The sequence below is a fragment of the Crinia signifera genome, chromosome 4 (assembly GCF_055691185.1).
Source record: "Crinia signifera chromosome 4, ASM5569118v1, whole genome shotgun sequence".
Lineage (NCBI taxonomy): Eukaryota > Metazoa > Chordata > Amphibia > Anura > Myobatrachidae > Crinia > Crinia signifera.
Genome location: NC_139220.1, coordinates 178,530,419 through 178,557,047, shown reverse-complemented (window position 1 = coordinate 178,557,047; position 26,629 = coordinate 178,530,419). Strand labels below are relative to the sequence as shown.

The 26,629-nt window shown below is 42.8% G+C and overlaps 1 protein-coding gene across 6 annotated transcripts in view; it reads left to right on the top strand.

Annotated features, from left to right (window-relative positions):
• Window positions 1–1,422: 1,422 nt before the first annotated feature.
• The window catches only part of PCLO (piccolo presynaptic cytomatrix protein), a 266,980-nt gene continuing 241,773 nt past the window's right edge, over window positions 1,423–26,629 (top strand). For 2 of the 6 annotated variants that reach the window (XM_083183080.1, XM_083183079.1), the window contains exon 1: window positions 1,436–1,869. In XM_083183080.1, the coding sequence (XP_083039206.1) occupies window positions 1,655–1,869 (215 nt within the window). In that variant the 5' untranslated portion in view covers window positions 1,436–1,654. Of the gene's footprint in view, window positions 1,870–26,629 lie in introns of all 6 variants that reach the window. The other 4 variants (XM_083183078.1, XM_083183077.1, XM_083183082.1 and 1 more) reach the window with 3 other exon arrangements.

Here is a 26,629-nt window from a genome sequence, read left to right as displayed (position 1 = left end):
TTTACACCCGGTGGTGATTGGTGCTGTACTTAACAGCACCAATCACCACCGATCCCTGTGTCACCGAGCGACGTTATTCGCCGGTACACAGAAAACGCTGTAATTGGCTGTTCACATTGAACAGCCAATCACAGCGATCGCCGATGGGTGGGGGCATCGCTGCCCCCCCTGGGCAATGAGGGAAGATGTCTGCTGTCAGGGACTGCAGACATCGTCCCTCTGTCACCGCGTCTATAGACGCGGTGACAGTTTAATGGCATGACGTACATTTATGCCATGTGTCGGGAAGTACATGCCGACCATGACGTAAATGTACGTCAAATGTCGGGAAGGGGTTAAAATCACCTCTGCTGAACTCACAACGCAATCGTTCATTAGTGCACTATTGGTCCACTGTCTTCCCCTCCAATCGGGGCCCATTTATAATTTAATATTTAAGTCTACGTTGCAAATATAAGTATCTTCCGAATGTATCACAGAAGGAATGCAGCAGAATTTTCGATCCCTGCTGCGATCCTTCTTGCTTTGCCAGCATGGGAGATGCAACGTTGCCCAATGTAACAATACAGTACCAGGCAGCATAGCATTGGGTCCCGAGGCTTTTGCCATTCTAAGAAGGCCTATGGGCTACAGATCACACTGCCGGCCCTGCTAACTGCGCATTCGCAGACACCCCCCCCCCCCCCCCAGCACCTGGCTGATTGCATCGCAGAGACTGTCTCCTTTTGGAGCCCTTTGTTCCTGTATGTGAAGGAAGGTAAATCCTAGTGATATGATCGCATATTACAATGTATTTGTGAGCCTTATTGTCTCAAAACAAACCTCAGCTGACTAGGAGTGTGCCTTGCAACAGCGGGTAGCAAAGGGGAGAGCATCTCCCCAGCACTGCACCTTACTGCTTTGCATACTCCACTGAGTGTTGCACCAGTGCTGACTATAATAGCATTTTGTGCAGTGAATAAGTTTTGTCATCCAAGGGAACCTACACCCATTATTTTCCAGCAAACACCTTTTACTAAAATGTGGTCATTTACACTGGCAATATGGTAAGCCCACTGCTCAGATCTGTCACTGTGCCAAATTATACTGAAATTATTATTCAATAAAAACAAAACAAATCATGACGTTTCTTTGACACCTCTGGCATTGCAGTGGTAATTACAGCTATTTTAATTGGCATAATTGGAAGGGAATGTGATCCGAAATCTCTATTCTGCCTTGCATTGGTAGGCAGAGAGTGGCACATACAGTACAGGAGTTACACCTCTTAAAGATACCACAAGTGACACAAACTATAGAGAGCCAAGAGAGGGCACCTATTCCATGTGCGGCGGCGGCAGCGGCAGCAGCATCCCCTGACGCGCACTCCCCCTCACTCCTTAAGCCGATGGAGAGTGTGAGTGGCGGCGATGCGCTGATCACCTGCCGGAGCCGAGCATGCTCCCAGCAAGGGGAGGGAGGAGTCAGCAGCAGCAGCGGTAGGGTCTCTCTACTAGCCGGGCAGCCAGGATCAGTAACGCCGGAGTCCGTCATTATGGAGGAAGAAGCGTAGGATTAAACGGGAGACGGGGGACACACGCTCCGCAGCTACATCACAGGCTGGGGGTGATCATACCCGCGCCCCGGGGCACCGCGAACAGCTCGGCACGGTGTCATGGGGAACGAAGGCAGCGTCGAGGGAGGAGAAGGGCTGGGTGGATATCCAGAGGGGATGGCAGCGGATGGGAGCGGGGGCATCGCCCGGATCCCCGCTGGAATGGAGGCTGATCTGAGCCAGCTGAGCGAGGAGGAGAGGAAGCAGATCGCCGCCGTCATGTCCAGGGCGCAGGAGCTGCCGAGAGGGAGTCAGACGGATCGCCCGGCACTGAGGCATGGTGGCTTCTCTCTATCTCCCCCCACCCATGTTATATATGATGTGCATGTCATTATCTCTGCCGGGGACGGGGGATCCTCCCTCCCTCCCTCCCTCCGCGGCTCACACCGGAGCATCCCCCGCCACAAGATGTCTGATCTGCAGACAGCCCGAGTCTCGTTCCCCGGCCCCTCTCATCCTCCCCCTTCCTGAAGGACGTGACACGCTGTCTGTGTGTGTGTGACCTAGCCTTCCGTGGGTCTCACCCTAGCTCCTGCCTGTGGATGTGGCTGAATGTGTGACATATAGATATATAGATAGATGGCAGCAGATGTAGTGATGCCGGGACGTGCCCCCGTTCTGCATGGATGAGCCTGGCTCAGAGGTGCAGCCCTGCACTGTTCCGGGATCCGGTCCCTTTAAATAGGCTCCCACATACTGTATCATGGCTGGTGGTGGGAACTGCTGCCCAGTGTGAAATGGTTAATTATTGATTATTTCTACGATCACACTATTGTTTTATGGAGTAGGGAGAGAGGCGCTGGCGGCACCCCTGCGGCATTACACCTCTACTGCCGCCTAATAGCACATTACTATGTTGTGTTTAGTGGGCGATGGAGGTCTCAGGGATCGGATGGTCTAGTCATATTCCCTGTATGCGGAGTGCTGTCATTGCAGTAACCAGGCTGCTGCCCTAGCGGCTGTGGGATTAGCCAGGGTTTCATTACAGCTCCATGAGCCTTCTCCATGGTGCTGAAGTTCTGCATGCTGCTGTGCTCATATTAGAGTCGTGTCCTGTGTGTATAGCATCGGGGCTGTGCGCTAGAGGTAGTGGGAAGCCCCAGCAAGCATTTATTCTGTAGCTGTCAACAAGTGGATCACATTCATACATGATTGCATGTTAGCTGAACAATATCTATATGACATATAGTAGTGGGGACATTTACTATTTGTATTGAGTTAGCTTGTATTATAGCATATTTTTTAATTTTTATTCATGTGGTTATATGCAGTTAGCAATGAAAGGGATACAGTCACTATGTCGACCTTATTTAGGTGGACACTGAAGGTCAACAGGGCATAGGTTGAACCAGAAATAGGTCAACAAGGCTAAGGTCGACAATGGGAAGGACGACATGGGGTATTTCATGTTCTTTCTGAGCCAGTATGTGCCGACAGGCGGTATTTCATGCCCTAACATCCACTACGATGTGGTAAGAGAACAAAATAGTGTGCCGAGCGCAGCGAGGCACCGAGCCCGAAGCACGGCAAGGGCAGCGAGCCATGCAAGGGGACGTGGTACACTGTCATGGTGTTTATGTGAACTATGTCAACATTCAGGACAAAAAAAGTGAAAAACTCATGTCGACCTTCCCATTGTCAACATAATGCTTGTGTCGACCTTCCAACCCTGTTGATCTTAGCCATGTCAACCTATTTCAGGTGTACTCCTAAGCTCTGTCGACTTTCAGTGGTCGACCCAATGCATGTCGACCTAAATAGGATAGACCCAATGGGCAAGATTCACCAAACACAAAATGCCGCAAAAACCCCGGGATTTTTACGGCATTTTCATATGCAGCACAGCGCCACCGCCGGGGCTTCACTGTGGAGGGTTATGCCAGTTCTAGATGGCACAACCCCATGGAAGTCTATTGGCTTCCCTTCGCGTCCCCCGCCGCCCGCGTGCTCCCCGCCGATCCGCGCCGCACACCCCTCACCTGTGTCCGGGCAGCCTCCTGCTGTGCTGCCCAGACCAGTGATCTCCTCCTGCCTGCACTGCTTCTGGGTGCAGGGAGAAGGAAGAGGAGCCCTCTCACAGCCGGCTGAGGGGTCAGGGAAGGAGGGGGGACCCGCTGCACATCGCCTTCCATCGCCTTTGCGTTAATAATCACATATGTTACTGCATATGCAATTATTAACAATGCAAGTGCTGGCGATGTGCGGCTGGGATTATTAGAGAATCCCGTCCATTGACCCATACCCATAATGAAATATGTTGGAGTTTGTGGTCATAACTGACACATTATTCACACTTGAAGATTGTTTAGTATAACTTGTGTTTCTCAAATGCGTGAATATAAAATACACTTAATCATGACACTTTCATACTGCATAACACTAATCATTATTAACTAGTTACTAGCCCAACAAAATGAACGAACAGCATAAGAGTAATGTGCGTGGCCGAACACAGCATCACTTGACGTGCCCAGTCAGTGGCTGCCGGCATGCAAAACACTTAAATTCTCCCCATAGAGCTGAGGAACAGTGTTAACTTTTTATTATATAGGATTTCAATATTATAGTGAACTCCATTGATGCTTTTGCTTACTATATAGTACCCCTCAAGCTAAAATTCTACATTATATAACTAATCATGATTCTAGTGTGTTTGCATTTTTATGTACTGCTGTCTTGTAACAGAGAAACAGTGTATGCCATTTTGTAGTGGTGCCATTGAATTTATGGCTGTGAGAGAGAGAGCATGCAATATAAAGTGCACTGAACCATAGATTTACTGAACTGCACATTCCATTCATTCATTAAAGATCAGTGTAGTCTTTCTGAGGGACTATATATTGATAGACATCACTGTGCTATCAATGAAAATCAGTGCCAGAATGCATATTGATTGTAATTCTAGTCTATTCATGTTGTTATAGTCTTCCTTTTTGCTTGTCTCATTTTAGATTTATTCTACAGGCCAGTCATAAAGCCATTGCATATAGCAATTTACATATATTATCAAGCAAAAGGAAATGACAGCATCATTAAGAGAACTTTGTGTGAACATGCATAGGTTGAAACTCTGTATTATGCTGATTTTGGGTAGAAAAATCAATGATCAATTGATATATTAAGAAAGCAAGGGTGAAATGTAATATGGTGAGAGATTTGGTATGAAATCTCCAGTATTTTTAAAGCAGAAATCATTTGCACTACAAAATCAATCTGGTTTTGATGTGTAAATGATTGCTGCTTTAAAAAAAACTGGAGATTTCTTCAAATCTCTCAATTTCTGATTCTCCCATCCTATTCCATTTCACCCCAAGTGTTTCACAATTGCTGTTTAAACATAACTTATTATTCACATTCATTATTGTCATCCTTGCTTGCCAGTCTTAACGTGGTTTGTTTTTTTTGGTTTACATTAATATAGCATTTTTTTTTTTGCTTTATTGCTATTGAAGCTATGGAAAGATCACATATTCACTGAATGAAGCACTGCTTTATCTAAATTCAGTGACCTGGGAAAAGTAGGGGCTGATTCAATTATTGATAATGTTCCACCGAACATTCCTGCACTGTAGACATTTTTGCCCATTACATTAGCACTTTTTCTGTAGAAAAAACTAGCAATGCTGTTGATCCCAATGTGCAATTCTGGAATGGCAGTCGTCATTTTAAACTGATTTACCCCCATAGAGACCACCCGAGTTTGGCAGCAGTGTGGGATGCCAGCTGTACTCAGACTTTTTTTTTTAAATGGGCAATGACTTACAAAGCACGGTCTGAATTAGGCCCTTTGCCATTATATTACAGAATATTCATGTTAGAGAGAACATTGGTGTTTTTTTTTTTGGGGGGGGGGGGGGGTTTTGTTGGTACTCTTTACCTAGCACGGCGCCCACGATTTTGATCGTGGGCATCGCAGGTAAAAAAATCGCGGGCATTGAATGCACTAAAAATCGTGTGCGGCGCGACCGACGCGATGCCCGCGATTTCCCATAGGGAACAATGTTAAATGTCTCAATTGACCCGATTTTTCCATAGGAAACAATGTTAAATGGCCCACAGAGGCCAAATAGCCACCCTGAAGTGTGAAATGGCCCCCACAATTGTTAACGCCACCCCACGATCAACGTCAACCCAAAGCGTGGCGAGCGCAGCGAGCCCGCGAGGGGCGGCGGTACGCGTCCTACGACCTTTTCATACCCCCACTATCCACGTCGGCGTGGAGTTGAGAATAGAATAGTGTGCCGAGCGCAGCGAGCCACCGAGTCCGAAGCGTGGCGAGCGGACGCGGATACATTCACAGGTAAACGCGTCCCTTCGCGGGCTTCACAGGTATCCGCGTCCCCTCGCGGGGCTCGCTGCGCTCGCCACGCTTTGGGCTCGGTGGCTCGCTGCGCTTGCCACACTATTCTTTTCTCAACTCCACGCCGACGTGGATAGTGGGGGTATGAAAAGGTCGTAGGACGCGTACCGCTGCCCCTCGCGGGCTTGCTGCGCTCGCCACGCTTCGGGTTCACGTTGATCGCGGGGTGGCGTTAACAATTGTGGGGGCCATTTCACACTTCAGGGTGCCTATTTGGCCTCTGTGGGCCATTTAACATTGTTTCCTATGGAAAAATCGGGTCAATTGAGGCATTGAACAGGAAAATCGGGTCAATTGAGACATTTAACATTGTTCCCTATGGGAAATCGCGGGCATCGCGGCGGTCCCGTCGCAGCCGATTTTTTAGTGCATTCAATGCCCGCGATGGGCGCCGTGATAAGTAAAGAGTACCGTTTTGTTTTATCTTAAAGTACAGTAGCTGTTATTTTGAGTTTTAGAAGATTTAGCTTGATTTTATTGGGCCAGGCATATTTGTTTTTACCTTAAGTAAATGTAGCTAGTAACTGATAATAATTCTGAAAAACAAAAATATACTGAAGGTCCATACACACTGGGCGATTATGCCCAGCGTGTATGGACAGCGATGATCGCTGTCATCACTGGGGGGAATGCTGCTCAGTGCATACACAGTGAGCGGCTTTCCCCCTTGCCCGGCAGTGGGGGCTGATGGCTTTGCATAGCGCAACACTATACAAAGCCGCCCACAAAGCCATCTGCTGTTAATACAAGCAAATGAACGGCTTTCCCGGCGATGATGCGAGAGCGTGCAGCAACGCTCATCGCCGTGCCATACACACTGGGCGGCTTTTAGCTGAAAGCCACTCAAGACACCAAGTTTGAGCGTCTTTCAGCTCAAAATCACCAAGTGTGTATGGGACTTAAGTGTGCAATAAACAAAAATATGGCTTTAATAGAATCTAGGAGTGTTTGTTACACAAAGTAATGAGAGCCACAAGTATTACTTCCCCAACACTCAACACCATTGTGGTTTTTAATCACTAATATACTCTCTAATGCAGTGGTCAGGGAACTCGGTCCTCATTACCCCATGCAGTGCATGTATTGCAGGTCTCCTCACAGAATCACAAGTGAAATAATTAACTACACCTGCGGACCTTATAAAATGTGTCTGTGAGTAATTAGTACACCTGTGCACCTGCTGGGTTACCAGCAAAACATGCACTGTGTGGGGTAATGAGGACCGAGTTCCCTGAACACTGATCTAATGGTTTACTATGGAAAATAATGCCTTTCCTATACTGTTGTCAATAATTTAATACCTTCTCATTCTTGCACCCATTTGTAGTATATTTTTTACATTATGTTGATTAAAATTATTTTACGGTTGTTATTAGATCTTTTCAAATTTTTGAAAATCTTCAGCTATCAATAAAAGGTATGCGGTCTCTTGGTCGACAATGTCTAGGTTGACACCTGGAACTGTTCAACATACCATAGGTCGACATTGCCAGAAGGTCGTCACAAGTTTAGGGTTGACATGGACATGATCAACACTCAAAATGTTGACACGAGTTTTTCACATTTTTGTGGTGTAGACCGACTTGGTTAATACTTTACTAATCCAATTTTTGAGGTTACCCTCAGAGATAGGCGCTAAATAGGAACAATACTTAATGTATTATTATGTTTGAATTTAAATTCAGTTCAGTTCACTTAGATTACATTACATTTAGCAGCAGACATGTAGTGTGACTGTGAATTCACACCTATTATAGTGGAAAATCCACTCAAAATGGATTTCCACTTCCAAACTAGAAAAGATTATACCAAAGCTGCGCTTATATTAGTAAGGTGCATGTCCAGTATTATTTCAGACATACATGCACCTTACTAATATAAGCGCAGCTTTGGTATAATCTTATTTAATACTTCCACTACCCAAGTGGGCATACAGAGAGAATACAATAGTGTGCCGAGTGCAGCAAGCCCTGCGAGGGGACGTGTCAAACTTATACAGTGTCTGTGTCGACGCAGACATCAAAAAATGTCAAAAACTTGCTCGGCCATGTCCATGTTGACCTTAAACTTGTGTTGACCTTTTGGCAATGTTGACCATTTTCATGTGTCGAGACATTGTCGACGCACTATATTGTTACCCAATAAAAAAGGTAAGCACATTCAGATTCATATACTGAAATTCTGCATGAGAGTATGATCTTTATCCCTGTATAATGCGTCCACACCTGTGCTGTTGAATTCAAGTCTGCACAAAATATGGAATTTAGGGGGTTATTCTGGTTCACTTGCAAAGGCAAATTCACTCTCAGATGGACAAAACCATATGCACTGCAGGTGGGGCTGATGTAACATGTGCAGAGAGAGTTAAGGCCCATACACAATAGACGATTTTCAGATGAAAATCGCCAAGTCTGTATGGGCCACCGATGGGAGACTAGCAATGATGCGCGCTCCCGCATCATCGCTAGCAAAGTCTCCCGTCTGCTGGTTTTACCAGCATGCCAGCGATGATGGATGGTTTTTCATCCATCATCGCTGTGTGTGTGCACACCGATGCTTCCCCTTCTCCCTCCCCCTGCTCTGTGTTGTCACGACGCACGTCTCACAGAGCATGGAGAAGCCACACGTGACCGCCCGCTCATCCCCGACCTCCAGCCCGTACGCCCCCGTCAGCCAGCGAGACCAGCAAAGTGACCTCCCTCCCGTCCATACTCGTCTGCAGATGTCAGCCCGTACCGTCTATGGCTCGCCCGACCCCCTGCCCGCAGCAGCAAGTGACCTCCCTCCCGCCCATATATACCTGTCCACTGCCACCAATGTAAAAATAAATGGCAAAATAGAAAAAAACTCACTTTGTTAAGTGAGTAGCCACTGCCATCAATGTGTACAGTATAAAATGATATCCTATATAGAATATACACAAAACTGCACATTATGATATGGCAGCAATGCATACATTGCTGCCGCAGACCAGCAATGTATGCGTTTCCGCCGCCACTGCCCGGCAATGTATATTATGGCAGTAATGCACACATTGTTGCCAAAGGCCAGCAATGTATGCATTACCACCACCACTGCCTGCCAATGTATATTATGGCGGTAATGCATGCATTTTTACCAAAGGCCAGCAATCTATGCGTTACCACCACCACTGCCCGCCAAAATAGATTATGTTATGGCGGTAACGCATACATTGCTGGAGCAGGCCAACAACGTATGTGTTACCGCCGCCACTGCCCAGCAATGTAAATTATGGCGGTAACGCATATATTCTGGCACAGGACAGCAATGTATGTGTTACCGCCGCCACTGCCCTCCAATTAGGGCAGTAGCACATACATTGCTGGTGCAGTTGAATGGATTTCTCCCTATGTAGGATTTTTGCCTGGGAGGGGCGGCATGGGGTGGTGTTTACCTGATCGCTGGGCTCCGAATATATGCAGCACAGCGATCAGTTCTGAATCAGGCCCCAAGAACAGAAATGCACTGAATAAAATGGCCCCTGCTCCCACCCTTGGAATTCAAACCCCACCCATTATGTAAATTAGCCATGTATAATAAAATATTTTTGTCAAAGCCTTTCTCCATCTGAAATCTCTTGCTCTTTAGGGAAAATAACTCAGTGTGTACGAATTTGGTGAAAGATATATCTATCAGAGATATTTCAAAGTCTTTGAAATGAAAATCTTCTAGTGTGTATGGGCCTTTAGATTTGGGAGAGTTATTTTGTTTCTGTGCAGGGTAAATACTGGCTTCTTTATTTTTACACTGCAATATAAATATCAGTTTGAAGTACACACCGCACCCAAATGTAACTCTCTCTGCACATGTTACATCAGTCCCACCTGCAGTGCATATGATTTTGTCCATCTGAGAGTGATGCTGATTTGCCATTTGTTTGCAGACAAAATGCTTACAAAAGTCTTATTATAAAACTGTTATGTAAGAGTTATAAAACTTATTGTGAATGATGAAACACATTATGGTACTTTGATAAATAGTGTTCCAGCCAGTCAACCGGGGGGGGGGGGCGGAATCTGGCGATACAGCCCGGGTGGGACGACACTACTCTCCAGGCACCGCCGCCGTTGTCAACGGACAGCCTGGTGAGCAGTGTCGCCGTCCCCGGGTTGTATCGCCAGATCCCCCCTGGGATGTATCGTCAGCAGTTCTTACTCAAAAACATACTAAATGCCAGTGTGTAATAACATGGTTTCCAAAGCACTACTTCATGTGCATAAGGAATGCACAACCAATCATTTTGAAGGTCCTGGTGCTCCAAAGCAAAATGGGGATTTCTATATATTGAGCAAGTAATGAGGGTTATTCAGACCTTACACTGCTTGCATGGAGTGGGATTTCGCTCTGTTTGGGCAGTGGCTATCGCCCATCAGCAGTCAGGTCTGAATAACCCCTAAAGTGTATTTAAAGTTATCTTTTATTATTTCTCTATTTAATAAAACTCCAAAAGTCAACACAAAGGCAGTAAAACATAGTGGACATTGTTACGAAGGCAATCAATGTATTGATTAAAGTCAATGAGTAGGCATATGAATTAGATTTGAGCAGAAATATGGCGGGCACCAGGGAGAATATGCTGTGTCATTTCCTGCGTTAAATGATTTCTACCCTTTACAATTAAGTTTAATGTGTTGCAAGCACTGAGACTTTACCTGAGTTTACTAGAACAGAACCTTGCCGTTTGCTTGGCAGTTGACGGAACAACTTTGTATTAGCAGAATGTAATTTGTTCCAGTTAAATGGGAAGGTTGCTAACAATGATACAACAAGCCAGTTACAGATATGTTAAGTAGTTATCTTGTTCTCCCATTTAATACAATAGAATAAACAGAATTTTAATCGCAAGACAGAAGTAAGGAAAGAAGGCTAGGTCTGCATCTGAAATGGTTGATTGAGAAAATAAAAAGGAGAGGGTTCTTGACCTGATGATAATAAAAACAAATGGTAATAAAAACAGACCTTGAGAATCCATTATATTTTTTAAATGCAAGAGCTGTAGATAATTTCAATTGAGGCAGCTTATAACAGTAGCAAAACATAAGGCTTAGAAATTCATATGCAATATGCAGCTAATGTGTTTGTCTGCTTAAAGCGCTTTCTGTTGCCTGCATATATTGGCAGACTGCTTCACTTAGTCACATAAGCTTTAGCTCACCAATCCTCTATTGGTTCTACTTAAAATTCTGCCCCAAGAATTATCTGCAAACTATTGAAGCACTGTAGTGGTTTTGTAATGTAATGATTAAAAGCCCTGCTAGTAACAAGAAAGTTTCTTTCGGGGCAAACATTATTTGTTTCAGGATTTGTGAATATGTTTTATGTTCTGTTTTGTGATTTGCCTCTAAACTTGTTTTCTCAGAAGTCAGGCTCTTAATATAGCTAGATTGACATAGCTAGTTTAAACTGTTGGCCCTGGAAAATGTTATATAGTGCTCAGATTACACACTTACAGTATGTAGTGCATACGACTGGGAGAGAGCACTCGGGGGGGGGGGAGGGGGGGAAATGGTGAAGTCCTAAAGGCAAGAGTGGGAGCAGGAAGTAAGGGACAAGAGGAGGCGGTTGGGTACTTGTTTCCTAACACGTCGCCCATCGCATACCATACTTAGTGGTGTGCGATGCAATGCAATATTCATGTTAAATTAACAGGAGTGCTTGTACAATGAAATATCGCATAGCATTGCATGCCATCAAATGGCATGCGATGCGATTTTTAATTGTACAAGCACCCTGATGGGTGCTTACAATGTTAAATGCACCCCCATTGTCAAAGCCACCCCCACTATCAACGCCAACCCGAAGCGTGGCGAGCGCAGCGAGCCAGCGTGGGGCGGCAGTACGCGTCCTCCGACCTTTTCATACCCCACTATCCACGACGGTGTGGAGTTGATTTTAGATAGTGTGGCGAGTGCAGTGAGCCACCGAGCCCGAAGCGTGGCGAGGGGACACGGATTCCGTCGTGGATAGTGGGGGTATGAAAAGGTCGGAGAACGCGTACTGCCGCCCCACACGGGCTCGCTGCACTCGCCACGCTTCGGGTTGGCCTTGATAGTGGCGGCGGCTTTGCCAATGGGGGTGCATTTAACATTGAAAGCACCCATCAGGGTGCTTGTACAATTAAAAATCGCATCGTATGCCGCTATATTGCATGCAATGTGATTGTATAAGATGTACTATGATTGGGGGCGCCGTGCTAGGAAACAAGTACCGGCAATTGTTATTAGAGTGAACTGGCCGAGAGGGAATGTGACTGGAAATGAGGGTGGAAGCAGAATTAGAATGATGGGGGAAAAAACGAGGGTAGCAGAGTTAATGATAGATTAAAGAGTTTTCAGGAAGTACAGTAGATGAGATGACAGAGATGGTTATATTATGGTAGTCGAGGCAGTATATGATTAGAGAATAAAGAGTTTCCTTCACTTTTGGCGTGTAAAAGTGATGGATCTTGGAAATATTTCTGAGAGGAAAATGAGAGCATTGAGAGGGAACTGGCTTCATGGAAGAAGAAAAGACGGACACCCAGCCAACAGATTTGGAGAAGAAGAGGAAAGGGAAATGTTATACAGAGGGGAAATTGGATGAAGGGTGGAGTGTGAGCTTGGGTTGGGAAAGTCTTGTAAATATTGAGTTATGGAACTGCCATGATATGGAAAAGGATACAGATGACATGAGGTAACATGGGAAAGGTCCGGAGTGAAGAGACCAGGGACAGAGCGGTAGAAACGGATGCCAAAGGAACTGATTTTACAGAAAGAATAATAAAAAGTAAAAAAAGACAAGAAGAGTGAAAATTAGGAGAGGTAGAGGTTACTGAAAGTGCAGAGAAATAGGGCGGGATTCTCTAACATCCTCCGCCACACATCGCTGGCATTTGCATTATTAATAATCGCATATGCACTAACCTATGCGATTATTAACGCAAAGGACAGATCTTGCATTAAGAGCTGTCCTTTGTGTTGTGGCCGGCGATGTGCAGCGTGACCATCTCGCTCCCTGGACCCTTTCCCGGCTGCTGCTTGGTCAGGGCTCCGACTCCTCCCTGTACCCGAATAGGTGCCCAGTAGAGGTGCAGGGAGGTGGAGGTCACTGGTCCGGGCAGCATAACAGGAGGCCCCACGCGATACCTGTGATGTGGTGTACGGGGGGTCTCGGTCACATCCCGGCTCAGTGTGGCTGTCCCCGGCACCTCCTCCTCCCTGCTGCAGGGGGAGGAGGTGGCGTTTCACAGAGGATGGGGAGGGGGGTAGGAGTCTGCAGTGGGCGGCAATAGAAGCCCATAGGCTTCTATAAGGTATCGCCACCCAAAGGTGGCAATACCCTGCACTGCGATGATGTGGGCGCCGGGTATTAGTACATTTGAAAATGCGGTAAAACTCCCTAAAACAGGGTTTTACTGCATTTTTTCCCTTAGTACATCCCACCCATAATGTTTACAAGTACATGTGCCCTCATATACTGTAGCTTTCCCTTTTTGCTTTATCAGTAGTACCGACTGGATGAATTACCATATTGTTTTTTGGCCATTAAAGAATTTATCTAAAGTAGCATATCTTCAGAAAAACCAAACGTCTCAGATTCCATTGGATGGCTAGTTTGATTATACAGTATGTTGTATGACACATTTATATAAGCTGAATCAGAGAGCTGAGTCATAGTACCCAATGAGTAATGCTTTTCAGAAGGAGGGGGTGGTAAAGACTATAAAATACTGCTTTGAGCTTTAGGGGTATGAGATTAGAGTAGAGGCCTTTGGATTTGGCTTAAAAGAGGTAATCAGTGACCTTGGTAAGTGTAGTTTCAGTGGAGTAAGGGACCACAAGCAGGTATAGGAGCCAGAAGACAGTCTTTGTGTCACGATGGAGAATAGTAAAATTATTATTTTATAGCTACATACAGTTCAGGGTGCAGTCCATGTAGGTAAAATATTACTGACTGATTTTACAGTTAGGAGCAAAGCAAAAAATGAATGTAACTTTGCACCTCTGTAAAACTATGCTGCACTGGTGTAGATCGATATAGATTTGGAAGAAGCAGGTTCTACAGATGTTTCCTTTTTACTGGTGCCTCATTTGTGCCAAATAGCCCCTTTCAGTGCTCCAGGTTCCATGCGTCAAGTGTATAATTGCATAATGTGCATTCTAAGTACATTACTAGTGTATACAAATTACCATATATACTAGAGTATAAGCCTACTTTTTCAGAACATTTTTTATGCTAAAAAAGCCCCCCTCGGCTTATACTCGAGTGAGGGTCCCACTTGAGTCAATAAGTCTTCCCAGTTTTTTGTTGTTGTAAAATTAGGTGCCTCGGCTTATATTCGGGTCGACTTATACTCGAGTATATACGGTAATAGTGTGCGCCATATTTGTACACCTGTGTTCGTCATTATCATAAACTGTGTACAGCATACAGTATAGTATATTCACAATCCTTCATTTAGGTATATTAATATATTTGAAAGTCTGCTTGGTAAGTAGTATAAATCACAGCTAAAATAAAATGTATTCTAAATACACTGGAGCTGTTATTGGCCAGTGCTAAATGCATACAAATAATATATATTAACTCCAAAACCATAAACAATGTCCATTTTTTTATAAGACGAAATGACCCTACTCATACAAAACACTACTATTATTGGCCTATTAGTAATGAATATATGACGTGTTGCTATATTGATTTCTTATTGGCTCCAAGTGTTGTTAATGTTCATGGAAAATCATATACTGTAAAGATTTTATTTAGCTAATTACTGATCACTGTTGCAAACTTACTGTATTATCCATTATTATTTCCTACTGTAATTAGCAATCAGTGCTTTAAAGAAGTGAAACTTGGCATCACAAATGCAATGTGAGCAGACCGCTTCCTTCTTTCTTGTAGTGCAGGCCTGGCCTATGGCTCTTGAAATGTTGGGAAACTACACATCCCAGCATGCTTAGTGAGACTTCTAGCATTCCATAATCGCAATACTGTAGCAATGCATGCTGGGACATGTTGGAAAAGCCACAGGTTGGTCACGCCTGTTGTAGTGTGACGCAACCAGCAGTGGCTCCTAACTTATAGTAGGAGGGTTGCTGCCGTTTGCTGCAATGCCAGCTGCAGCCCACAGAAGCCAAAGAGGCAACCCGGAGGGAGGAATCACCTCCCAATAGGACTGCTTTGGGTGACTGACAGGTCGGACTTCCATTAGGAAGTCACTGCCAGTCTCACAGACTGCATCTGGCTTCCATTAGGCAGAGCACAGTGGCAGATTTTACCTGGGGAGGGGCTGCAATTCTGCAGCCCATAGGTAAACAGCACCACTGGACACACCCAAGCCTGCGACAATCAGTCCAAAAAAAATCCAGAATCCTTTGCTTTGGGTTTGGTACCTCCAAAAGATGAGAGAGGACAGTAGGGGGATATTTACTAAGATGTTTATTAGACTTCACATGTGCTGTTGCTATGGGCAACCAATCAGATCCTGTATACTAGCTTCTAGAGAGTGCTAACATGTGAAGTCTAATTCCCATCTTAGTAAATTTCCCCCAGGACACTAAGGGGGAAATTTACTAAAGGAAATTTGTAAAAAAAATAGTTGTATTTGTATCCAGAAATACACTTATTTTTGACATTTACTATCCCGAAAATACGGCAATTCGTATTCGTATTGATGTGCTATCAATACGAATATGAATTGCCTTATTTTCGGGATGGTAAATGTAAAAAATAAGTGTATTTCTGGATACAAATACACCTATTTTTTACAAATTTCCTTTAGTAAATTTCCCCCTAAGTGTGGAAACTTAGGGGACTACACGTTAATTTCATGTATTGATCAAGTACATGTCTACACCTACCACATTGGAAATTTAATAGGAAGTAATAACAAACATTTGTCTTTGCAATTTAATAACACAGCATTACCTATGACATGCATAAGACTCATAATATTAATAGCCATAATGACTAAAGGCCAGATGCACTAAGCTTCAAAAGTGATAAAATGAAGAGTGATAAACAGCCAGCCAATCAGTTTCTGCCTGACATTTTTCAAACACAGTCTGTGACATGGCAGGTTGGAGCTGATTGGCTGGCTGTTTTTCACTCTCCGTTTTATCACTTTTGAAGCTTAGTGCATCTAACCCATTGTCATTCTCAGTAGGGTTTAGATATAAAAACATAACATGTCTAGGATCAGATTTATTTGGACACCTAGGTGACTTGTGTTGTACTGTACTCTCATACCCCTGCCTCTAAAGTCAGGTATACATTTAGCTACTGTATATGCATTTAGCTACTGTATACTGTATATGCAATTTAAATGCCAATTTGAACACACCCAACCCAAATCCCCGTGCATATGTTACATTTGCCCTAGCTGCAGTGCACATGGTTTTGCCAATTTGAGTAAGATTGTACATTTGCGATCAACTCTGAATCAGGCCCTTTGTCAGGTTACTTGTGCATCCCCTAATTAAAGCAACACGCAGCCTTTGTGCTCTGCTTTTGTTGTATACCTGTCTAGTGCAGTAAGTTGATAATCAGTTAAGGATGCTGAAATGATCTTTCAGCATAAAATTAAAATGCTATGCTATTTCTCAGTGTGCCTCATTAGTGAATTTCATAGAAAGACTTTGTCTGGCTGCAGAACTGATCTCTCGCATTACTGGAGATATAAAAATCAGCAGACTACTGTGCACTATTAGTTTAGAGCTGCCCTCAGTATTTCATTAATGATTATTGTCCTCCTTGTCATCTCCACTACTCCAGTCATCATATCACTGGGCTTTTTTACCTTTGCCGCAATCCAAACAGGCATGTCTGTTCCTGCTAAGATTACGCCACCTTGAAGGTGAGAGCTGTTTAATTTACATTTTCATGGTGGCTGCTAATCTCTGCAGCTGTAGGGTGGGGTGCCAATGGGCTAGCAGGATAGGAGCCACTAGGGGAGGGGCAAGGAATTAGGGGCCATTTGGTCCCTCTGAAAGTGGCAGCTGCTGGAAGATTATCTTCCAACAGCTGGGCAGTGGGATTTTTGACTGGTTGCATCAGATGCGCCCATGTCAGGGAAAGCCCAGCCTATCTTGGTCACATCTGATACAACCACATCAGGCAAGTGTATAAATAGATTTTGTTGTTAATTGTTTTTTATAGTGTGCCTTTTGTACATTGCTTATCTTTGAGGAGTTAATAATAATTACTAAGCATCATATCTGACATTCTAACATAAGAATGGGATACTCCGAGCCTTCAGTTTACTATACCTTATATATATATATATATATATATATATATATATATACCTTAAATATATTCTTCAATTATTGTGATATATCGATTTCTATGTATTGTCTTCGATCTTTAGAGCTTAATAGTGTTGTTATTACACTGCATATTATAATTATGTCCACACAATATTTTTTTTTTTTTTTAGGCAACCATGTGCAAATATTATTTCCTCCAGATGTTCCTATAGCCCATTGGTTTCAGCTGCCTGTTTGTCCAGGCGCCTTGGAGGTGCCTCTGGTTGGTGGTCCAGGGCCAGATCAAATTATATATTGTCAAAGGGATAGGCAAAATCATTGTAATGGTGCGTACACACTGGGGCGATTTTGTACACTATCGCGGGAAATATGGTCGCTAAGCGACCATATTGCCCACGATGGGAGTGTGCACCGGCGATATATCGCCGGGTGCACGCTCCCATTTTTACCCCTGTAGAACATGCTCCTGCGACCAGCTGATTACCACTGCCAGGCTCCCCCGGCAGTTTCTTTTTCATCAGCGACCATCTCTGGTCGCTGATGAAAAGGAGAAACTGAGCAATATATTGCTCAGCCATATATTGCTCAGCAATATATGGCTGAGCAATATATCTCCCCCTTGTGTACGGGGCCTTAGTTGCTGCCAATCATAAAACATGTGGAACAACTGTACTCCACCACATAACTGAACCTAAAGATGAAAGGAAGGCAAAATCTACTTAATTTACTTAATTTTCACCTCTACTTGAAGTTTAAAATTTTGATATTTGGTTAACAACCCCTTGGACACACCTGAATGATTAATTAGGCACTTAAGGCCCCCTTACATTTGTCCGACTTGTCATAACGACAAGTCGGACCCGATTGTCCCAGCAGCTCCCAGGGAGGGATCACATGCGATGGCACTTCATGTGCCAAGTTTTGCATGTGATAAATCGCATGCGATTTATCACATGCCACTCCCGGGGAGCTGCAGGGACAATGGGAGCGGGGGACAGCAGCAGGAATATGCCCGCAAACAGAGAGTGGGCAGGGGGGGGGTCGGGGTGCAGGGAGCCGGGCAGGAAGCCGCTGGGCAGGGAGCAGGGGGGGCGGCGGCGCAGAGTACCAGGGAGCCGGGCAGGAGAACACGATGCAGCAGCAGCACTTCCAAAAAAAAAGAAAAACCCCATACAAACGAATAGGAAGCCATTGATTGGCTGAGACCTCTCTCAGCCAATCAGCGATTGGCTGAGAGAGGTCTCAGCCAATCGCTGATTGGCTGAGAGAGGTCTCAGCCAATCGCTGATTGGCTGAGAGAGGTCTCAGCCAATGAATGGCTTCCTATGCGTTTGTATGGCTCTTTTTTTTTTTGAAGTGCTGCTGCTGCAGCGTCTTCTCCTGCCCGGCTCCCTGGTACTCTGCGCCGCCCCCCCTGCTCCCGCTGATGCTGCCCGGCTCCCTGCGCCTGACTCTGGTAGGTCCCCTGTTGTGGGGGAGCACGGCTTCGGGCAGCACATAAGATTTAGCAAATCTTATGTGCAGCCCGTCCGACCTCCCATCTCCGATCCGATGCGCACGGGGCCGCGCATCGGGTCGGAGGGGATGTCACCATATGCGATTTGGGACGATTTTACGGCCCGATTCATCCGAATCGGGCAAAATCGTGCCCAAATCGCATAATGTAAGGGGGCCTTTAGAAGTAGGCCAATAATGGGAGAAGTGTTTTAGACTTGCAGATGAGAAATATATGCTTATACTAATTTTTGTACCCCCAAATTTAATTTCAGCACTTAGGGCCTTATTCTAGTTCACTCTTTCTGACAAAATCTTTCTTAGATGGACAAAACCTGCAGGTGGGTCAGATGTAACTTGTGCAGAGAGAATTAGATTTGGGTGGGGTTTTACTTCAAAGTGAGAACTATATTGCAGTGTAAAATTAAAGCAGCCAGTAGTTTCCCAGCACAGAAACAAAATGACTCACCCAAATGTAATTCTCTCTGCACATTTTACATCCCCCCTGCAGTGTACATGGTTTTGTCCATCTAAGAAGGGTTTTATCAGAAAGAGTGAACTAGAATAAGGCCCTTATTTTGCTGAAAAATAGGTTTCTATGATTTTTTTAGATTTGTAAAGAAAATGTATGTAATAGCCATTTGACCCAATTTAGTTATCAGAAATACTTTTAATATAACCAACAATAAACATATATGATGTTTTTGCGTAAATTCCTAATTAAATAGGCAAATTGTGGTTTATGCCATTATGATAGCAGGGATCGTGGTGTTCTCTACACAGTGAATGCATGATTCATATTTTTATAAAATAAAAAAATAAAACAGTCAACCTTTTCAATATATTATTGCTGCTTTAGAAAAGGAGTTCACTACTGAAACACTGGAGGTGACATAAATTAATATTTTTATTGCATATCTTTGAGTATACAGTGTTATTGTTAAAGCTGTCATGTCTTTTTTTAACCATGAAAATGGTGCATAATAATTCTTCCATTACAGTATTTGAAAGCTTTCCTGCCTGAAAATGTCTTCAAGGCTGGCTTTCCCAAACTTGAATTCTGGCCTACTGTGACTTCAAACAATCTTTCCTATGAATCCAAATGTTTCTATCATTTTTTTTCATAGCACCCCTCTTGATTGCATTATAAGCAGTAGATTGTTATGGACTTGCTCATTTATTACAAGACTGACTAGAAATCTGCAGGGTAAATAATGTAACTACCAGATTTGTTTAACTTTTTTTTTTTTTTAAAGGGAGGGAGGCAGAAAATGGCAACTTGCCTCTGATCCAACCACATCCCCATCAGGCATATAGTCACCTTCTGATCATGTTTCACTAATCCCATACTCTATGGGCTAAATTTGCTAAAGGTTCTAAAAGTGAAAAGTGGGAATGTTGCCCATTGCAGCCAATCAGATTCTGTCTTTCATTTTCTAGGATGCAGTTGAGAAATGATAGCTAGACTTTAATGCTATGGGCAACATCCACACTTTTGTTACTTTTAGAACCTTTAGTAAATTGAATACACCTGCCTACATGAGGTCCTAAAACTAGGAAGTGCAGTTACATATGAGAACTTTACTGTAAACATAAGAAATTATATTGAAGGCAGTGTAAAGATGAACTATATTTAATATACACCAGATTTCCTCCAAGTGCATGATAAAGAAATGGAAAGAAACTGTGAATTTGTCTAGAATTGTCATCTGCCAAAACTTAGCATCCATGTGACAAGGGTTCTTGTTAGGACGGCCTCCAATAGGCATATGACAACTCTGACTGAGCTGAATTTTCCATGGCAGTGATGTGAGAAACTCTCATAGCCCCAAGTATTTAATCTATTGTATGGAGGCAAAGAAGAGAAAATCTTTGTTGAAGAAAACTCACATGATATCAAATCTATAGTTTTTGAAAGCCACAAACCGTACTGAGTGGAAGTAAACGCTATGGTCTAATGTAGCTATGACTTATATGTTTGGCTTCATGCTGGGAGCTCTTTTGGCAGAAGCCTAAAACTACATCACCCTAAGAACACTATACCTGCTGCATTTTAGTAGGAATATAAGGCTAAAGAGATACTTGTCTTCAGAGACTGGTAAAATTTGGCTGCACCCCTGGATCCAGTATTTTACCAACCCGTCTTCAATATTTATACAGTAGATAATGATATGGACAGATCTTTGTACCAGTTATAAATTTAACAGACATTTTTGCAAAGCTTGGCCTTGATAGGTAATGGCTATCCCTCTCTGATGACGCCCCGGCAATGTATGAGCCATCCGTTGGATACTCATTTGCATTGTGCGCAGAGGACCCTGAATTAGTAAGTGGTATGTTAATGTTACCTTTTTAAACTTCCATCGCTTTGCGAGGGCATGGTCATATCAGAGCCCTTCTTCTGGCAAGAGAAACATGGTAAATTTGGGTGAAAATGTTAATTTACTTAAAAAATATTTATTACATCTCCATTTAACATACAGTATACCATGTGACATATACTGGGATATCATCTCTATGGCCCTTATTCTGATCGGTGCGGCCGGATCCGAATATGCGGCCAGGACCGTGCGTGCGAAACCCCGCCTTCCATACGGATCGCCAACTCCGTCCGTAAGCGGTAAGAAGCTGGCCGAACGGACCGCACGTGTATTTTTCATGGAATACGCCTCCTTCATCTCAGGGAACCTCCCCCATCATTCCATGGTCGCAGACCATCGAATGCAGGACCGAGTGATCCACCAGCTCCCGCAACCTCAGACCACACGGACATTTTTCCGTGCAAAAGCAGGGATCTGGGCGGGCAGCTGACATCCGGCGATGTCATATGTCCGCCCCCCACACGTGCGTGACGGCCGCATTACCATACGTACGCCCAGCGTTTTCATGGGAACGCCCATGAAACGCAGGGCGTATGCATATGGTAATGAACCCAAATAGCCCTTCACGCCCCTCTCCACCCCCTGTTCGGAGTGTTCACATTTCATGCGGGATTTGGCCGTACGCCCCGCTCACACATGCGCAGAGACGCCTCTGCACATGCGCAGACACAAAACATCGGCGGCACGAACGCACGCGGATATTACCGCACCGATCAGAATAAGGGCCTATGTCTAGTGTCCATTTGTGTGTCTCCAAAACAGTGCCTGTGTCTGTTGGCAACAAGTGAAACTACATCTCTTTCTCACACATGCACAAACAGAGGCAGTCACAAGGTAGCTGACTAGCTTTCAAAGCATTTGCTTTGAGCGGGCTTACTAGTACGGTATATGTCCCCAAATGTTCTTAATTGGAACAAGGTGTCAATCTTTATGCACAAATGCAGTGTGATACATATATTGATAACAGTGACTTTCAGTATATTATGTATAGATTCCAAATAGAAACAGATATTGATCAGTGCAGTGAATCCTCCACTCACTTATGGTGCTAGAGAATTTTGTTTTGTGTGGCTAGCCCAGCTGTTCAACTCTAGGGCCGCCCCCTAGAGTGATGGAAATGGGTACGTGCTGTAAGCTGTATAAGGTTTTAATGAATACCTTTTTGTAACAGCCAAAACAACCTTAGATCTAAAGTTGTTTGCTGCAAAACTGATAATAGGAAATATTATAGACTTACATGAAAAAATGGATCCTGGATTGTTAATAAATGTCCAAATTAAATAATAAATAAATAATATGTTTTAAGGTATTTCAAAACTTCCAAATAAAATAGAAACAGAATTAAATATAAACATCCCTCAAATAATGGTGGAAACTAATTATTGGATATTATACATATTCACTAGTGATAATTGAATAATTTAATAAAAACTGGTGGTAACGGAATTAGTGACAGTGTTGTTCAATAATAGACCTGAGTAACTGGTAACTGTGCTCTCTTCTGCTGTCAGTTGCAGTAGTAAAGACCGCTTCCCTCAAGGGAATAAAGGAGAGTCGTTCTTTCTATTTCTCCAAGCCCCGCTTCCTCATTACAGCTGGACATGTGCTTCTTACTGATAAAGAAACTGCTATAGCTTGTTTTTGATGATGAGGCAGAGCCAATGAAGTCTTTCAAGATTAATTGAATTCATTGGAGCAGCCATTAGAAAGCTAAATATTGAAATCTGTAGTCAGCGATGCTTTTTTTCCATAGAAGAAAATACTGAAACATGGGGTGAATATATGAATTGATTTAACAAGAAATATCAGTCTTTAATAGTTCTGTTTCTTTTTTCTGTTTTTGTAGAAAAATGTGTTTAGGTTTACTGCCTTCTGGACTTTACTAGACTTCTTCACATATAGATTACTGTAAATGATGCATATAATCCAGTCTTTCTTGCTAGTTGCATTGAAATTGTATTATTTTTTTGTGTGGTAAGTCATTATGAAGGTTCTAATTGATGTATTGTCTTCGTCATGCACATATGCTGCACTGTTCCTTTGCTAGTCTGGAAAACTGGTTTGCCACACCGAGCTATGCCAACCTTTGTTGCTCTGAACATGTGACATAACAAGACTGATCCTCTCTAAAGTAATAACTAATTTTAAAAATATAAAATAAATAATGCAAAATTAAATAATTAATGTTCAAAATCTATAAACACTGTTTTAAACAAAACAATACATGGGGGTGGGTTGCAATAAGTACTTGTATTAGGCTATCCTATTACATCCTGTTTTCTTTGTCCAAACAATGTGTTGCGATCGCCTGATAACACATGGGATCCGGCAAAAGTTCCCTGACCCATGTGTTATTGCTGATCTAAATGGCTGTTTATCGGCGATTAGGATTTGCGGGCATAGTACCCAATAAATGCCGACATCATGGGATCAGGAAGCATTGCGGCTTATAGAATAGCCCCTCGGGAACCTAATAGGTAGTAATAGGATATCCCCTCAGACTTAATACATTTGTTCCTGTGTGTCGATACTAGTAATCTAAAAATGTCTTCATGTATGTGCATTAAAGATATCCAAGAAAATACTGGGAAAAAAGGGAAATTAACTTAATTAATGTAATATTTCTTGAGCCCTATATAAATGTATTAAGCTTTGGATAATGAAAGCATTGCTATTCTTAAACTTAGTTAAATAAAACTAGCCAATTAAATTTTCCATTAAATGTACAACGTTGCACTAAATCATAGAAAATTGTTTTATTTAATATTGTATTACTTTTTATTTAATAATGCCTATGAATATATTACCATAATAATCTCTATATATCTACTGTATCTTAACAAAATATAATTTTATTTGGGTAGACAACAAGTATTTAAAAAATAAATATGAGTGCATGCTATGGGTGAAATAAGAAACCAATTAATTTCAGTATTATTTGTGATACCACATTTTATTGCCAAATATTTTCATCCCAGCTAAATAATTCTCAGACTACCAATTTAATATTTTGAGTACTAACTGGAGCCTATAGGTCAGATGTAATGAAGTCTAATTTTGGCGGCTGTGCCTGTTTTAGGCTGAACTTGGATTTCATTACTTTCAACCCAATATGTCACTCACTAAATGCATAGGTTTTAGTTTTGCTTATTTTGCCTTTGTTTTGTTGCTTGCTGATTATAATTAGGTTCTTCAAAGTCTGCCATGGGAAGTAAGCTAGTGAATGTCAGCTATTTATAAAGCTTAGTTGTGGAAAAAAAGGTCTCTTTGGTACAGGTCTAGTGGGAAAAACTAAAAGGAAATATAATGTACACTATGTATAATTGAATGTTCTTCGTTCTGGATGAATAAAACCAATTTTGTTGAGCAGGTTGATAATTTTTGTTAATGGCACAGTAACTCTTCCCGATAAGGAATGTCAGATAACTTAAAAGAATTCTATCAGCAGTGATTTATCAATGATGTCTCCTCAGCAGGAACCTTTGGCATCCCAAACTCTGCCAACTTTGTTTTTGATATTCTGATGAAGTAGGCAGAACACAGGTAAAATGTGTGTTAAAGCATTAAGCATTTAGTTTTGGGACTCTTTTGTCTAAACTAGAAAGATTTACTAAGGATTTAGCAAACACACGGTCTTTTTGCTATATACAGTACATCAGCCAATTATTGAGTTTTAAACTTCTTATGATGAAATAAAGTGAAAAACAAGGTCATTATGGAAGAATTCATTTTATTCAAGTGACATTCCGTGTCAGGAAGAGTTACTGCAAAGTCACCAACAAAAATGTCAGCCTTTTCACTAAAATAGCTGGAAATAGAAATGTACATAGTGTACACTATGCCTTGTATTTGTATTTCTTGGCACATCTGGGCCAAAAAGTCTTTCTGTCTAGTTTTTCACTTTGAGGGGAAACTGGATTGCCATTGATTTCCACTGGGACTGTTCATCAAGTGCTGCTTATAGCAAACAGATTATGTTACGTATTCAACAGGGGGAATAGCACCAGATGCCTATTCAATGCTGCTATTTCTGACAGCACTGAAGGCGGATTTCAACAAAACAGATCTGACTTTAAAACAATCAGATCTGATTTGCGGAAACGGCCGTGAATTGTCCAATTCACAGCCGTTTCTCGAAATCAACGTCAGTTGTCGCCGACACGCCCACTTTTCACCACTCGGCAGACAAAACATTGAATTCCGCTTGTCAAGTCTCTGCTTCGACAGTCAGAATCCAAGATTGAATACAGCACTATGTCTATCATTTCTCTATTGCATCCTAGAAAATTATAGAAACAATCTGATTTGTTGCTGTAGGCAGCATCACCTCTTTTCATTTTTAGAAGCCTTAGAAAATGTACCCCCTAGTGTGTTGAAGCATGGGTCATGTCTTATGAATTTCATAGTGATGAGTGTTAGTCATTTTCAGAACTAATATGCTTTAATGTCCTCCTAGAATATATTACATTTGTCTGTAATTGTACCTGTACATGCTTAGAACGAAACCAAGGTTAAAGCTGCACTGTCATCTAACTACTAAATGTTACATAACTTTTACCCCTTCTCTATACTCCCCCTGTTGTTCTTACATCCCATGCCATAAACAATATAGGGATCTTTCATGTGAGAGACCAATGACAAGCTGTAATTAAAAGTTCTCGGCTGTGGGGCCTGATTCAGGCCGATTATCGATACACTGCTTATGCGTATGGGTCATAGTAGGCATGTGCGAGGCCTTTCTTCGAGAAACTCCAGCTACTTTTTCTAGATGCTGGCTGATCGCATGGTGATTGACAGGAAGTAGGCGTCTGGAGGTGGTAACCGGCCAATTAGTGGGAGTGCCCAGTGTGAACATCATTACTTGGCAAGCCTGCCTGTTATGATGGGTTATGAACAAATTTGCTGTGTACACATCCATTTACACAGCGAGCACATTGTATTGCAAGGGATTTCACTCAGGCAGGGCGGTGTCTTAACTGAACACTGGCCGTGCAGTTTTGTGGCCATGCAATCAGATCTGAATCAGGCCCAAAGTTGGCTTACCATTCACACTATCTTGTTGCCACTATTAAACAGTGGCAAGCAGAGTTTATGTACTAGTTCTATAGTAAAATAAAATAGTAGAACCCCAGACATTGGATACATAGAGCAAAACGCCAATGCTAAGGTAGGGAGAAGCGTAGTGTGATTGTATAGGTGGCAATGAATGGAAATTTGTTTTTTCGGTTACGGAATGTGTGGGTATACATGATATATGACTAAGATGTTCTCATTCTTCTGTATCAACTAGAGAAACAAATTGCTTTAATTAAATGCAGTTAGGTCACAAAATATGTATATTGTATTTATATATATATAAAATGGAAAATGGCAGATTATGCATGTGGGAGAATGTAATTAGTGGATGAAGTCTCATTTCATTTTAAATTAATCCCACATTTATTATAAAATGTGATATACTTGTGATTCATTCCGCTAGAGCAAGTCACTGCACTTTTGCTCACTGTGTGAAAATTTATATGGGAAATAA